The 15,069-nt window shown below is 49.7% G+C and overlaps 1 protein-coding gene across 1 annotated transcript in view; it reads left to right on the forward strand.

Annotated features, from left to right (window-relative positions):
- Positions 1 to 1,346: 1,346 nt before the first annotated feature.
- LOC144115689 (uncharacterized) overlaps positions 1,347 to 15,069 on the forward strand; it is a 29,790-nt gene continuing 16,067 nt past the window's right edge. The window contains exon 1 of the mRNA XM_077650163.1: positions 1,347 to 1,474. Within this exon, the coding sequence (XP_077506289.1) occupies positions 1,347 to 1,474 (128 nt within the window). The remainder of the gene's footprint in view (positions 1,475 to 15,069) is intronic.

Below are 15,069 nucleotides of genomic sequence, written 5' to 3' on the forward strand. Positions count from 1 at the left end.
TTTCGCCCTCTTCTCCATTTTTCATTGCAAGACAACTTTTCAAAACATACATGAATATCGGCAAAGTAAATGCACAATGGTCAATTTGCTTTGTTTTCACCGAAAGACAAGGCAGCTCCTGCAAAACTTTTTTTAGTCCAGACTGTTCACCCCGTCAAGGAAAGTCTTAATGAACCATGGTTCTCGCTTCACCCAAGAAATCTAAAACACAGTGGCGCCATCTAGTGCAAAAAAGGACATTGTCGGCGATGCAAAGACTGCGTTGCTTTGCATCGAAAGACCTAGAGTCAGTAAATAAAACTTAATAAAACTTTTATTTAGTGACTCTAGAAAGGCCCACAGGAGAGGGCATAAATTTGAATTAAACATGAAGATTCCCGAAAGAAAAATTCTGTACATTTAAAACAAATCAGTGAAATATTAGTGAGATGGCATAATGCGGCAAGGCACGTGAACAATAGCAGGCTTTCGGCGCAAGATGGCACTTCAGCCTATTTTATGCGATTTTCAATGCCAAACTGCAGTTTTAAATTCTCGTTCTATAGGTAATTTTAGTTCGCCATTGAAAATGACATAAAAGTGTCTATGGGGTGAGATTTCTATTATACTGTGGTACATCGTATTTGTGGAAACAACAACAACCACAATATCACTACATAAAACATGCAATCGCCGTCGCTTTCGCTGATCAGGTTCTCCAGAACAGAGCTACGAAAAATGGCCGCACGCATTGATCGAAAAATTTTCGTTTGGTTTGGTATATAGGGGTTTAACGTCCCAACGAAACTCAGGATATGAGAGACGCCATAGTTAAGTGCCCCGGAAATTTCGACCACCTGGGGTTCTTTAACGTGCACTGACATCACAAAGTACACGGGCCTTTATAATTTCGACTCCATCGAAATTCGCCCGCCGCGGCCGGGATCGAACCCGCGTCTTTCGGGCCAGAAGCCGAGCACCAGAACCACTCAGCCACCGCGGCGGGTGATCTAAAAATTATCGGTAAAAATCGTCTACAGTGTTTCTAAGAAAACTGTTGCCGAATCGAGCACGCTTGCGGTTGCGACGAAAAAAACTTGGTGGATAAAGTTCAGTGTTTTGTCCCTTTAAGTGTTGTCTGTCTCTTCCGAATTTTAAAACTGTGTCTTGCCACTTGCAATCTTATTTATTAGCAGCACGTTTGCTTGAAATGTCTTTTATCCTGAATTTCTCCGTGCATAGGGTGATCCTTCCGAGCGCAGCTATAGGGCGACAAGGCACGCGTGCTGCAGCCGCTGGCAGCAGACGAAGACGAAGACGTGGCGCCACGTTCTGGGTGAAGGCGGACGTCCGATGAAATTCTTTTAATGGAGGCTTCCGACGTCAGGAAAAAGGCTGAACCTCAGCGATACCGCAGGGAGCACAGCAACCTCTTCGTGACGGCCGCCGGCGCCGTTGTCACCCTCTTCTGCACGGCAGTCTTCCGGTGCCTCAGGTAAAAGGGCTGCTTGAGCCGTGCAAGCACGCTGCGTGCCGCGCGAGGACAGAAAGCTCGGAACAGATAACGACTGTGAAAAGCAGGCTCCAAATTCGCGACGTTTTATTGCTGGAACTTTGTGGTACAATACTTGAGGCCAATCGAAATCTTCGTGCACTCTTCATTCTCAGCGAACGCTAGTCACGGGGCTGCGGTGGCGATGTGGTGGCGAAGGAAGCGGTCGCCACTTTGACCCTTGCCGTCATAATGGCTTTCCTTATTAACGCAACCTCTTTCTCGAATTTATCGCCTGTGGCGAACGCTAAGGTACCGTGTTCTTTGTCACTGGGAAGTCGCCGAGCTTAGTACAGCGCGCAAGCAAGCTATTTGCCGGAAGGTTATCGCATGTCAATGGGCAAAAATTGCAGTCGGGAATAAATTGCATGCACAGCGCGTTAAGGGCATGGTGCCACTGCTCCTAATTCTGACTGAGGGAAGACAGCTGTGTTATTCGTATTCAGCATGGGCGCGTTGCATTTGTCACAACATATTGTGGGGCAGAGAGTGTTTATGTATTTTTTTCAACTTCTGCTTGTTTCCTTTTGTGCGCAAGAAGTCACTAGTGTCGACTGCGGACAGGCGCACATTAGGGGAAGTAGATGTTTAGCCCAACCACAAAGCTTTTGCACAGCGGTTGGCACTTTCCAATAGAACGTGGGGAACTAGGGCTTTAAAACAAGTTTGTTGAACTGTTCTTTCTTCTGACCTACGGTTTGGCGCCTTTGCACCTTCAGCTCTGAAAAAAGTGGGAATCTCTACTAGTTAGACCGGTCGCCTCTTTTTAATTCCGCTATTACTTCGGTGCCCTAATATCATGCATTATATGAGCCACCATTTCTCGATAACAGATAGCCTTAGCCATTTTTCGTTGTGAGATTTTCTTGGACTAAAGGGTTCTTTTCAGTTTTCCGGCCAAAATGGAAAGCAGTGTGCAGTCCACTCCTTTTTGCAAATGTTTGCAAATCGGAATGTAACGGATGGATGGTCACCACTCTAGGTCACGTGACCTAGGTGGCGATTGAACGAACGGACGGTCCCCGCGAGTATGAGCCATTATAGTGTCACGTAGTGGTGACGGCTGTCGAGGCAGCGATGAAGACGGACGAAAGGATCTTCTAAAAGAACTGTTTATTGGGCTGACTTGCACCCAAAATGGACTGAATCACTCGGCGGCGGCGAAGCGACAAGCGTGCTCGGCGGTCGTCGAACAGAATGCCCGCCGCTGTCGGCCGTGCTCAATTTAAAGCTGATAGCGAACATTCGAGATAAAGGCCGCAAAGTTACTAGAACATTCCGGAACAACGTAGAATCAGCTTTGCCTGGCTGCGATCAATCGAGATAAATCTAGTCGCGTCTTGCGTCGCAAACAAAGCGATAAGGTGGTGTCGCGGCAGATTTGAAAAACGAACGAACACTGCAAATATTCGCGGCATTACTCCCCTCTCAAAAAAGCATCGACCCGATGCATTAAAACAAATAATGCGACTAGTAAGGGAAAAAAACAGATCTTGCGAAAATAGAGCATGGAAATGCAGCGGCCTTTAGCGGGCATAATACGGCTTCAGACGGACTACATGGACGACTTCTGGTCGTACGCGGCGTCGCTGGGATGCAGTCATTGCGTCAGGGATGACCTCATAATCCAGTTCACCCAGCCGACGAAGAACCTTGTACGGGCCGAAATAGCGGCGCAAAAGCTTTTCACTCAATCCACGGCGGCGAATGGGCGTCCACACCCAGACTTGGTCTCCTGGCTTGTATTCCGCGTTGCGTCTTCTTAGGTTGTAGCGTCTGGCGTCGGACCGCTGCTGATCTTTGATCCGTAATCGGGCAAGCCTTCGAGCTTCCTCTGCGCGTTGAAGGTAGGCGGCAACGTCGACGTTCTCTTCTTCTGTAACGTTGGGCAGCATGGAGTCTAGCGTGGTCGTGGCCTCCCTGCCATGGACGAGCCTAAAAGGCGTCATCTGGGTGGTCTCCTGCACTGCGGTGTTGTAGGCGAAGACAACGTAAGGCAGGATGACATCCCAGGTTTTATGTTCGGCATCGACATACATAGCGAGCATATCGGCGATGGTTTTGTTCAGGCGCTCGGTCAGTCCGTTGGTCTGCGGATGGTATGCAGTTGTCCTCCGGTGGCTGGTTTGGCTGTAGCGCAGGATGGCTTGCGTGAGTTCCGCCGTAAATGCTGTTCCTCTGTCCGTGATGAGCACATCGGGGGCGCCGTGTCGAAGAAGAATGCACTCCACGAAAAATTTGGCCACTTCTGCTGCTGTTCCGTTCGGTAGGGCTTTCGCCTCGGCGCAGCGGGTCAGGTAGTCGGTCGCTATGATGATCCACTTATTTCCAGATGTTGACGTTGGAAAAGGGCCAAGCAAGTCCATGCCAATCTGCTGAAAGGGTCTTGAGGGAGGTTCAATGGGGTTCAGAAATCCTGCTGGTCGTGTGGGAGGAGTCTTTCGTCGCTGACAATCTCGGCATGTTTTCACATAGTGTGCGACATCGGCAGACAGTCGGGGCCAGTAATACTTGTCTTGAATGCGGCGGAGGGTGCGAGTAAACCCGAGATGTCCAGCTGTCGGCTCGTCGTGTGAAGCCTGTAGAACTTCTTCGCGGAGACAAGTAGGTACAACAAGGAGGTAGGCTGTTTTGTTCGCTGTAAAGTTCTTCTTCACAAGGACCTCATTCTGCACACAGAAAGACAGTCCTCGCTTGAATGAAGCGGGGGGTGAAGAAACCTTGCCTTCCAGGTACTCGATGAGGCCTTTTAGGTTGGGGTCCGAGCGTTGCTGCTGAGCAAAAGAGCTTGCGCTGATGGGTCCCAGGAAGGCGTCCTCATCGTCGTCCAGCGGCGGTGCATCTACAGGGGCTCGTGAGAGGCAATCGGCGTCAGTGTGCTTGCGTCCGGACTTGTAAACGACGGTGACGTCAAACTCCTGGAGACGCAGACTCCATCGAGCGAGTCGGCCAGAGGGATCCTTCAAATTGGCAAGCCAGCAGAGCGCGTGGTGGTCGCTGACCACCTTGAACGGCCGTCCGTAGAGGTAGGGGCGGAATTTCGACGTAGCCCAGATGATGGCAAGGCACTCCTTCTCAGTGGTCGAATAGTTAGCCTCGGCCTTGGAAAGGGAACGGCTAGCGTATGCGATGACCTTCTCCAGCCCGTCAGTTTTTTGAACGAGAACGGCGCCTAGTCCCACGCTGCTTGCGTCGGTATGAACTTCAGTATCGGCGTTTTCATCAAAATGCGCAAGGATCGGTGGGGACTGTAAACGACGCTGAAGTTCCTTGAAGGCTTCTGCTTGCGGCGCTTCCCATTTAAACGGCACGTCTGCCTTCGTCAGTTGTGTCAGGGGCTCGGCGATGCGCGAAAAGTTTTTCACAAATCGTCGGTAATATGCGCATAGTCCGAGAAATCTGCGCACTGCTTTCTTATCGGCCGGCGGTTGAAACTGTTCAATAGCAGCTGTTTTCTGCGGGTCTGGGCGTACTCCTTCCTTGCTAACGATGTGGCCTAGAAACAGCAGCTCTTCGTAGGCAAAGTGGTATTTCTCTGCTTTCAAGGTTAGGCCAGACGACTTGATTGCGTCTAGTACTGTTCGAAGTCTTTTGAGGTGCTCTTCAAAGTTCGAGGCGAAGACAACGACGTCATCTAAATATACCAGACAAATCTGCCACTTCAAGCCTGCCAGCACTGTATCCATTACTCGCTGAAACGTCGCTGGTGCGGAACAGAGACCAAATGGCATCACCTTGAACTCAAACAGCCCATCCGGAGTTATGAATGCTGTCTTCTCGCGATCTCTTTCGTCGACCTCAATTTGCCAGTAGCCGCTCTTGAGGTCCATCGATGAGAAATATTTGGCGTTGCAGAGGCGGTCCAGTGTGTCGTCGATGCGGGGGAGGGGGTAGACGTCCTTCTTTGTTATGTTGTTCAAGCGGCGGTAATCCACGCAGAATCGAAGTGCGCCGTCTTTCTTTCTCACTAGAACAACCGGTGCCGCCCATGGGCTGTTTGAGTGCTGGATGACGTCGTCGCGAAGCATTTCCTCGACTTGGTCCCGGATGGCTTGTCGTTCTCGTGGAGACACACGGTAGGGGCTTTGACGGAGAGGTCGTACGTGTTGGTCTGTTATAATGCGATGCTTGGCAATTGGCGTCTGTCGCACCTTCGGCGATGTCGAAAAGCACTCACTGTAGTTTTGAAGCAGATTGCGGATCTGGTCTTGTCTGTTCCGGTGCAGGGCTGGGTTGATGTCGAAAGTGGGCGAGTTCTCTTGGTCAGGCGGATCTTCTGCCGAGGGGTCGGAGAGGGCGAAGGAATCTCGTACGTCAGATATTTCATCGTAGAAAGCAATCGTCGTTCCTCTGTTAATATGCCGGAATTCTTTGCTGAAGTTAGTCAGCAGTACTTCGGCCTGGCCATTGCGGAAATGTGCGATGCCTCTTGCGATGCTGATTCCTCGGTCTAGTAGCAACTGCATGTCCCCCTCGATGATGGCTTCAGTGTTTATGCCTTTCGTGGCGCCTACGGTCACGATAACGCTTGAACGGGGTGGGACGCTCACTTCTTCCTCCAGGACACTTAGGGCAACGTGATTTTCCCGAGTTTTCATCGAAGCGATGGCTTCGTCCGTCGAAAGCGTGATCAGCTTGGATCGCAGGTCGATGATCGCCTGATGCTCATTAAGGAAATCCATACCCAAGATCACTTCGCGGGAGCATTGCGGTAGCACAATAAAGGTCGTAGGATAGGTATGTCCTTTGACAGTCACCCGCGCTGTGCATCGTCCTGATGGCGTAATGAGGTGGCCCCCAGCGGTGCGAATTTGTGGGCCGTCCCAAGCCGTTGTGACTTTTCTGAGCTGCGCAGCGAATGTTCCATTCATCACCGAGTAATCGGCTCCTGTGTCGACTAGAGCGGTAACTTTCCGGCCGTCGATAGTCACTTCTAGGTCGGAGGTCCTGGGTCTTGCATTGCATGTCGCTCTCGGCGTCGGGTCACGGCTTCGTCGCGTATGCGAGTCACGGGTTGGGCGTGTGGTCGAAGCTCCTCTGGGTGGCGGCGTCGATTTCAAGGTAGCTTGCGTCGTGGTTCTCATTGTGTGCGGCGTCGGTGCAGCGAATGTCGGTTCTTCATGCGGCGTCGCGGGTGCAGCGTCTTCATGGGGCGTGGTCGGTGGAGGATCTTCGGCGTTTAGCTCGTGAGCAACCTCACCTCCAGAGGTTGCTGCCTTTAGTTTCCCCTACGGGGGCTGGGCGACCTTCCTCGTACCGCGGCTGCGTAGCTGCGGCGTGGCGACGCAAAGCGCGAGGTTGACGGCGATGGTGAGCGCGAAAAGCGGTTCGCCGTGTGCTCTTCTCGACGCAGGTACTCGTCGATTTCGTGCGGACGTTGTCCGAAGCGTGGTCGTGGGGCGTTAACGGCAAATCCTCGAAGACCGATACGTCGGTACGGGCAGTGACGAAGAATATGGCCGGCCTCACCGCAATGGAAGCACAACGGCCGGTTGTCGGAAGTCCTCCAGGCGTCGCATTTCCTGGGGCTTGAGCGTCGGTCATAGACTGGGCGGGTAGGGGCTGGGAGGCGGCGTTGTGGAACGATTGGCTCATCTCGGGGAGGACGTGGGGGTTGTCGTTGGGGCTGAGCAGTCCTTACTGCAGCGGCGTAGGTCATGGCCTGGGGTTCTGTGGCCGTCGGGGTGCCAAGTGCCTGTTGCACTTCTTCCCGTACCACGTTCATCAGAGTCGATGCTTGTGGCTGTGGGGAGGATGGCAGTAATAGGCGTAGCTCCTCTCGGACGATTTCGCGGATAACGTCCCGCAAGCTGTCGCTGGTGGTGGCCGGCGTGTCCGAACGGATTGCATAGGCAGAGGAAGGGCGGTTGTACTGCCGAGCTCGGACGTCGAGGGTCTTCTCAATCGTGCAGGCTTCCTGCATGAATTCCTCGACCGTTTTTGGCGGCTGACGGACGAGGCTGCCAAAGAGTTGTTCTTTTACGCCGCGCATTAAGAACTGAATTTTCTTTTCCTCGGTCATCCCGGGATCGGCGCGGCGAAATAGGCGCTTCATCTCCTCGACGTAGCTGCGGACGGGCTCATTCGGAAGCTGGATCCTGGACTCGAGGAGTCGTTCGGCTCTTTCTTTCCTCACGACACTGGTAAATACCTTCAATAGTTCTCTCTTGAATAGCTCCCATGTCGTAAGGGACGACTCGTAGTTTTCGTACCACGTGCGTGCGGAGCCATCCAATGAGAAAAAAACGTGTCCAATCTTTGCCGCATCATCCCACTTGTTGAATGACGCCACGCGCTCAAAGTGATCCAACCATTCTTCAGGGTCTTCGCCTAGGGATCCATTGAAAGTTGGCGGCACCCGCGGCTGCTGCAGTATGATCGGTGTCGACATCTTCGGCGAGATTGCGGTGCTCGTAGCCGCGTCTTTTCGCTGTCTTGTGCGGTCCGGCAGTTTCCCGAACTCAGGCTCCTCTCCCTGGAGACGTCGGCTGGCTCGCTGAGCTGCTGGCTCGTCCTCGGGTGCGAAGCGCTCAGGGCTGGCTTCACGACTTGAAGGGGGCGTCCGGAACATGGAAGGCTACCCAGCACCTCCACCAGATGTCACGTAGTGGTGACGGCAGTTGAGGCAGCGATGAAGACGGACGAAAGGATCTTCTAAAAGAACTGTTTATTGGGCTGACTTGCACCCAAAATGGACTGAATCACTCGGCGGCGGCGAAGCGACAAGCGTGCTCGGCGGTCGTCGAACAGAATGCCCGCCGCTGTCGGCCGTGCTCAATTTAAAGCTGATAGCGAACATTCGAGATAAAGGCCGCAAAGTTACTAGAACATTCCGGAACAACGTAGAATCAGCTTTGCCTGGCTGCGATCAATCGAGATAAATCTAGTCGCGTCTTGCGTCGCAAACAAAGCGATAAGGTGGTGTCGCGGCAGATTTGAAAAACGAACGAACACTGCAAATATTCGCGGCAATAAAACGGAAGTGGTGTGGGGGTCGGGGTCAGTAACTGCCGCTTGGTCCCCCGTCGATGTTTCCCTGCGTAGAAAAATGCATGAATCGCTTCGACTCTTCTCTGTGGGTCCGAAGCAAAAATATAACTTAGTGAACTATTTCTGGCAGGAGGAGATGGCGTCTCAGTGTCTTGTTTGTTTTTTCATCGGTTCTTACGTACTAAAGCTCGGATACCTGTGGACTAAGAGGCACACGCAGAGGAGTGTTACGGATTAATTTCGGAAATCGAGGGTTCTTTAACGTGCACAGAGGTTTTCACGTACTAAAGCTAGGACACCTGTGGACTATGAGGCACACGCCGAGGAGTGTTACGGATTAATTTCGGAAATCGAGGGTTCTTTAACATGCACAGAAAACCCGATACCTGGGTGTTTCTGGGTTTCGTCTCCATCAAAATGCGCCCTCCCAGCCTTGATCGAAACCGCCTATTCGTTATCAGGAACCGAACGTCAATGTCATGGCGGGGGCTATTTTTTCAGGGTCAAGGTAAAAATTGTGCATGTTCTGTAATCGAATACCTAGTCTTTTGAGAAGGCTTAAAGCTGCTGGCTGAAATGCGTCAACGACACCAAATTATTTGGCGTTGCGAACTGGTGAATTTGACCTCATTATGTTCTTTCATGCAGCCTGCATTGCTACAATAAAATATCGGTTCCGCGCTAACATTCACAGCGCAAGACGAACACGGACACGAGGGGAGACACCACCAAGCGCCGACTTCAACAAAGTTGTTGTTGTTGTTGTTGTTGTTGTTGTTGAAGTCGGCGCTTTGTGGTGTCTCCCCTCGTGTCCGTGTTCGTCTTGCGCGGTGAATGTTAGCATGAAGTACCAACTCGCCCAGCAACTGATTTTAATCGCTTCCGCGAAATTACGAAATGACTTGCGTGCAGCAACCAGAGCGTCTCGCCACTCTGTACAGGGTGCATTCCTTTTCCTTTTTTGTGCGCGCATACGCGTGCGCGCGTGCGTCCGCGTGTTCATATGTGTGCGTGCGCGCATGTGCGTGGAAAAGAGGAACTCGTTGGCAGAAACTTGAGCGTACTTCTGACAGTTCCAGCCAACGTTTCCGCTAAATTCTGATTGTCGGCTGAACAACTGTATATTATAGAAAATATTTTTAATTCCAAGTATTTGCCCTCACGGGCTTATTCCAAAATGAAAAGGTAGTGTTTAACGCGTGTTTGTGTGAAACATTTCAGAAGTGCGGGATCCGACACGCGGTTCGAGATATCAAACGTGCACACACAACGAAAAAAGTAGCCGCTTCAGCCTTCTATATCTGGCAAAGTGGCGGATGAATAGTTTGGCTATTTATTCATGACTCGCCGTATAAGACTTGGCCATATGTTTTTCGGTAGGCATCTGAGAACGTGCGTTTTTCAAGAAATTTCGTATGAAGACCCACGTTATGATCTCCATCTCAAGTGAAGATTCTAATGTTATATGCAGCAATCTGCAGACTGCGAAACCGAAAATCGCTATTTTTCAAAGGCTCATAGGTTGTTGTCCAAGTAACATAGTGCTGAAAACAGGATCTCACATTTTAACCATGTGCTCTTTTCATGTCGGTAACAAACCGTGAAAATCGAACGTCTCGCACTCGCGTACTGAGAAAATGAACCCATATCTGCAAATCACTTAAGTTTAAGTGTGTAAGTGAGGTATTTGTTAGGGTTAACAGAAATACAGTGCAAATTTACATGTAGTTAGAGTGGGAATTCTATTGTGGCTATCAGTATCATCAAATCAAATTTATTCACGATGTAACACTCGGAAACCAAGGCGTAAGATACCTAGCTTGCTACGGAATAAAGTTTAATCATATGCAAACTACCGCCACCTGAGTGCTAACATTTCTATTTTACTTTTGTTTCCGCAGGCTACTCTTCTGTACAAGCCTTGCCAAGACGTGGCTTTTAGAAAAAAAGTCGAGACTGAGCCGCTCAGAGGTCCCTTGGGTGACGTGGGACCACAAGAGCGCTGCTCGAGCTGGGTCTTCTGGTGCTCTATCATGCTGATGTCGTCAATGACCAACAGTGATGCCACTAGCCAAGCCCACAGCAGCTTCGACGAGGCACTAGCAGCGCAGCAAGACTCGTACTCGCGGGACGTAGATGGCTTCTCACTTCTGCGACGTTCTGTTTCGCTACTCGCCCAATTTTCTCCGGCCTTTCATTGTAGAAGGGGACACCCCATGGTGGCGTTCCTAGCGTGTCGCGCTATTCCCGGGGAGCAAAATTTGCTGGTGGCTGCGATCTGTGAGTGAACTGACACCCTCGGCGGGGATGTGTCCTTTTTTCTCAACGGAATTTCGCAGTCTAGCTGGCCAGACGGTTATTTTTGTCACCAGGAGACTGTTGCCTGGTTTCTCGCATGAACTTCTTATACTTTATTACGTTGTTTCTTCAATCTTTAACTATGTTCATGTGTTTAATTAGCGTGATATTGTGTGGCTCTAAGGACTGCATTGTTTCCATGTAAAAGTATAAAGAATATATCGTGTGTTTCCCTGAAGCGCAGAAGTACGGAAGTTTTACTAAGGGCACGCAAGTGGGTCATAATCACCTCTCGCAGCGACGTGTTTCTAAAGTGTACATCTCTTACATGAGCCATTTGTGAGCGTGGTCTGAAACTCTAAGCCTAACGTTACTGTTGCAGGGCACCAGTGTTTACAATGCACAGAGGCGCAGGCACAAGCGAGCCACTCATAAATGATCTAGCGGACAAAAGTTAAGGCCTTTCTATAGCAGTTCAAGTACTGCTATAGCATGTTCAAGTACTGGGTCTGTGCTTTCATATTTTTGTCTTTGTTCTCTTATTACCCTGAACTTGTCCCAGTCCGTAATTTTTACTTTGTTGAAGACTGATTTATGCTTTGCTGTCTCAAAGGTGGTAGATATAACGTAATGGTCACTGCCTAACGTGTGTCCTGTGTTATCGCATGTTCGGTTTTGTATGTTCTTTGCCAGGGTTAGGTCTAGGCCTAACTGTCCTGAACAACCCCCAACAAATCACGAGACTAGGCAACAGTATATGTAAAGAAAACGTTATGCTATACCGGTTACTACAAAATCAAAATTTCCCGCCAAACACTACCCATCTCTTGATGTCATCTATGGCTGCCAACATTCTTATCACGAATGCTCGACAGCGTGGCTTGAAATGACGCCAGCCCCGCGATGCTTGGCCGCTGGAGACGAGATAATTTTCAAGCTACGTTTGCGGCGGCTGACGATATCTGGAGCCAGTTATGGGTAATATCGAAGATGCATTTGTCTTCGATGCTATCTTTCGATGCATTTTGTGTATCGCTACTAGGCAGGGCTTTCCAAAAATGAGAGTATCGGGGTATCGGCATCGGTTATTAACATATCGTGTATTTTAATGATATGCGATACTCAAAAAAAAAAGTAGTGTGTCTCAGGATTGAGGCTGCTGCTGCGAGGCGGCGCTCGCTCAGCATGTAGCGCGCTGAAAAAGAAAAAAAAAGAAATTAGGAAGAGATGATGCCAATGCCGTTGGCCGGTCAGTCGCCTTTCTTCTTATGTTCTATGCCTGCCGAAAAACGAAATATTTGTTGCGCTTCTGCGCACTGAGGGGGGGAAGGGGCACGGAGACAGGCTCACCCTTGGGGTACAAACAACACTCCTTCACGGCTATTTCAAATTAAGGTGACATTCAATTTCATTCTCGGAAGCTTGCAGAACATTTGGTCTTTGGTTTATAAGCGCAGTAAAGGCTACACACACTTCCACACGAAGGTCAGTGAGGTCATCGGCGCCGGCAGCGCCAAATGCATAAGCTGACGCATTTTTTCGTTTGCATGAGCAACGCTACAAAAAACCGCAGTCCTCAAGATGCGCTAGTGAAACTTAACTTTCTCACCTATACATCCAGGATCTTCGAGAAGATGTGACTATGCTTCTCTTCTCCGTTGTTAATTCAGGGGAGAATTAAGCTCCGCCTTAAGGGTAAGAGCCTGCAGCAGCCTGGGGTACTCTCTTCACATCAACGCATTGATGCGGACACCGTTATTTTTTATTGATTTTCTATAATTTTTCCTTTTTTTTATTTCTCCGAAGGCTTTTCTTTAACCGCATCGAACTGACGTTCAAAATTAATAATGTGCGATGATGAAATCGTTCTGCTGTTACGAAATCTAGCAAGCCGAAAAGGCTGGAATGTTCACTCCAAGGTTAGAGTGCTCCAGTTTCGTAAGTACCCATCCGACCTGTATTTCTTCGCATTCCGACGCCTTTGAAGGCAATAAAGAGAAATAAGTTCAGACGTCGTTGTGTAGCGCGTGCAGCTCACGACTTGAGGGGCAGCGGTTCGAGTACCAGAGCCGATTTCACCAGCAGTTGCGGTACGCCACCGCCGCCGCGATGCACTATGGGATTTGTGGTTCTACGGCCGGCGTCCTCGTCGGCGCGGTGCGTGGCGGACACGCGAAAAGTAGTCGGGTTTGCGCCGCAACACTATGTTTATCTGCATCACTACTGGATTTGTGGGAAAATGGGTTCCCATTAGGGGTGTCATGTGCTCCGCCAGCTGTGCGAAGCAGAGGGCCGTGGAATTTTCGTATTCTCGACAGTAATTAAACTTTCTCAAAATACAGCGCAGTTGCTGGTAGCTTCTGATGGAAGCTGACAGGCAGCTGAAGCAGTCGTGTTCAGCACATTTAGCTCTCTTGTCCCTGTTAACAAGTGCACCTTTCGAAATGGCGAATTTTAAGATCTGAAGCTCTAAAAGCCTTTTACGCGCTGTTCATCTTTGAAGGATATACTTAACCTGACAACAAGGAGGCGGTCGGATTCACCTTTGTGCTGTTTTGTCAAGCTGTCTTTACAGCCATTTCAGCCCGATGCAAGCTTACGGGTGAAGAACTGCGCGGAGCTTTAATTTAATATCCAGGAGTTATATTCACATTCTCATACCTCAAGCTTCCATAGCAGCGATAAATTTTTTCAAGCTTCATGGAATGAGAAATCGTGGCTATAAAACCCTGGAAATGCGCAACAATTTCTGATACTTTGTTGTGCAGGCAGAAGCAATATGAGAGGGAACGAGGGAGCGTGTGGCCGACGCACTTCGCGGACCCCCGTGGCAGAGAGGCGGCGAGAATCGGCGTTTAAGGCGCATGCCCAGTAAGCATGGCGGACTGCTCTTCCCTTGCATTCGCCTGGTGCCGTCCATTCTCGCCGCCTATCGGCGGCAGCGCTTCGCGAACTGCAACGGCCAAGAGCTCCTGTGTTCCCCCTCATGTTGCTTTCACCTGTTCGCCGGTCTTTTACGATATGTTATGTTCCGTTTCAGTGACATGCTATTTATGCCGGAGCATCACCCCCACCTTACCAAGCATTTCCAGCACTAAAAAAAAAAAAAAAGACGGCCATCTGTTTGCCCATCACCATGCTCAGACACATACTGAGAAAATAGCGGGAGTGAGACGCACGCAAAAAGAAATCCGTTGCAAAAATAACTTATTGGCCACAAGTATAAAAACAATTATACCCTATCGTGGCGCAATGAAATCCTCCCAGATTTGCTCACCCTGTTCTATTTGTACACTGATCACACGCATCTCTCACAGTTCGGTCAAGCAAAAGGGCTGGATCGCACTGCTCACCTTTCTTCCTGGTAAGCCCCCAAGCACTTCATGGATTTAGTTATGTGTTTATCAATGCAAAAAAAGAAATAAAAACGCATGGTCATTTTTAAGAAACCAGCATGACGATAAACTAAAGACTACAAATATTTCTGCAAGTGTTTTCATCGTCACCTGCAACATATTAACACAAAAATGTGAGTGACAAGGGCAGGTGTCGCCGCAGCGCTCTCACCACTCCAAACAGCAACTGTACACCCTTTCAGTGCATCACATGCATCGATTAGCACTGCACCCCTCGAAACTATACAGTGGCGCCTCTGTTTCCTTTAGCGGAACACAATAAATAACACCGCATAACGGTACTGCGAATGGGTCTAATGCCAGTCAAGGCGCCAAATAAAGTTGACTGTCTGCAGACGATTCCGCAAAGGACTACAACCAAGATGGCGCTTGGCTGCTTCTGGTAAACACGCACATGCGCAGTAGGCTTTGTGAAATCGGTCTACTGCTTTTCTTCCCTCAGAGGCACAACTAACGGTGGTAGAATAACGTGACGACCCTGCAGACGGATGAGAAATTCTGTAATGAATTCATCATTGTTCTACTGTATGATTCTTGTGGGCGTTTTAAATCACCGCACGAGATCATGTGGTTGTGACGTCAGGACCCTCTCGAACAACATTGATTTTCTCAAGAAGCCAACGCCAACTATGGCGATTTCACCGCTGAACGGGATCCTTAACGCTGTTACGTTAAAAGGGACCTTCATAAAAGATGACATGGCAACTAGACCGTGTGCTCCAGTATACAGAGACTTTTTTTCAAATGCTTTGCTTGAAGCGAGGCCACATCGCGAGGCTTTGAGGAAATCCTGTTATTTACCACCTTAAGTTAAGAAAACGTATTAACAACAGA

The sequence above is a fragment of the Amblyomma americanum genome, chromosome 1, assembly GCF_052857255.1.
Source record: "Amblyomma americanum isolate KBUSLIRL-KWMA chromosome 1, ASM5285725v1, whole genome shotgun sequence".
Classification (NCBI taxonomy): domain Eukaryota; kingdom Metazoa; phylum Arthropoda; class Arachnida; order Ixodida; family Ixodidae; genus Amblyomma; species Amblyomma americanum.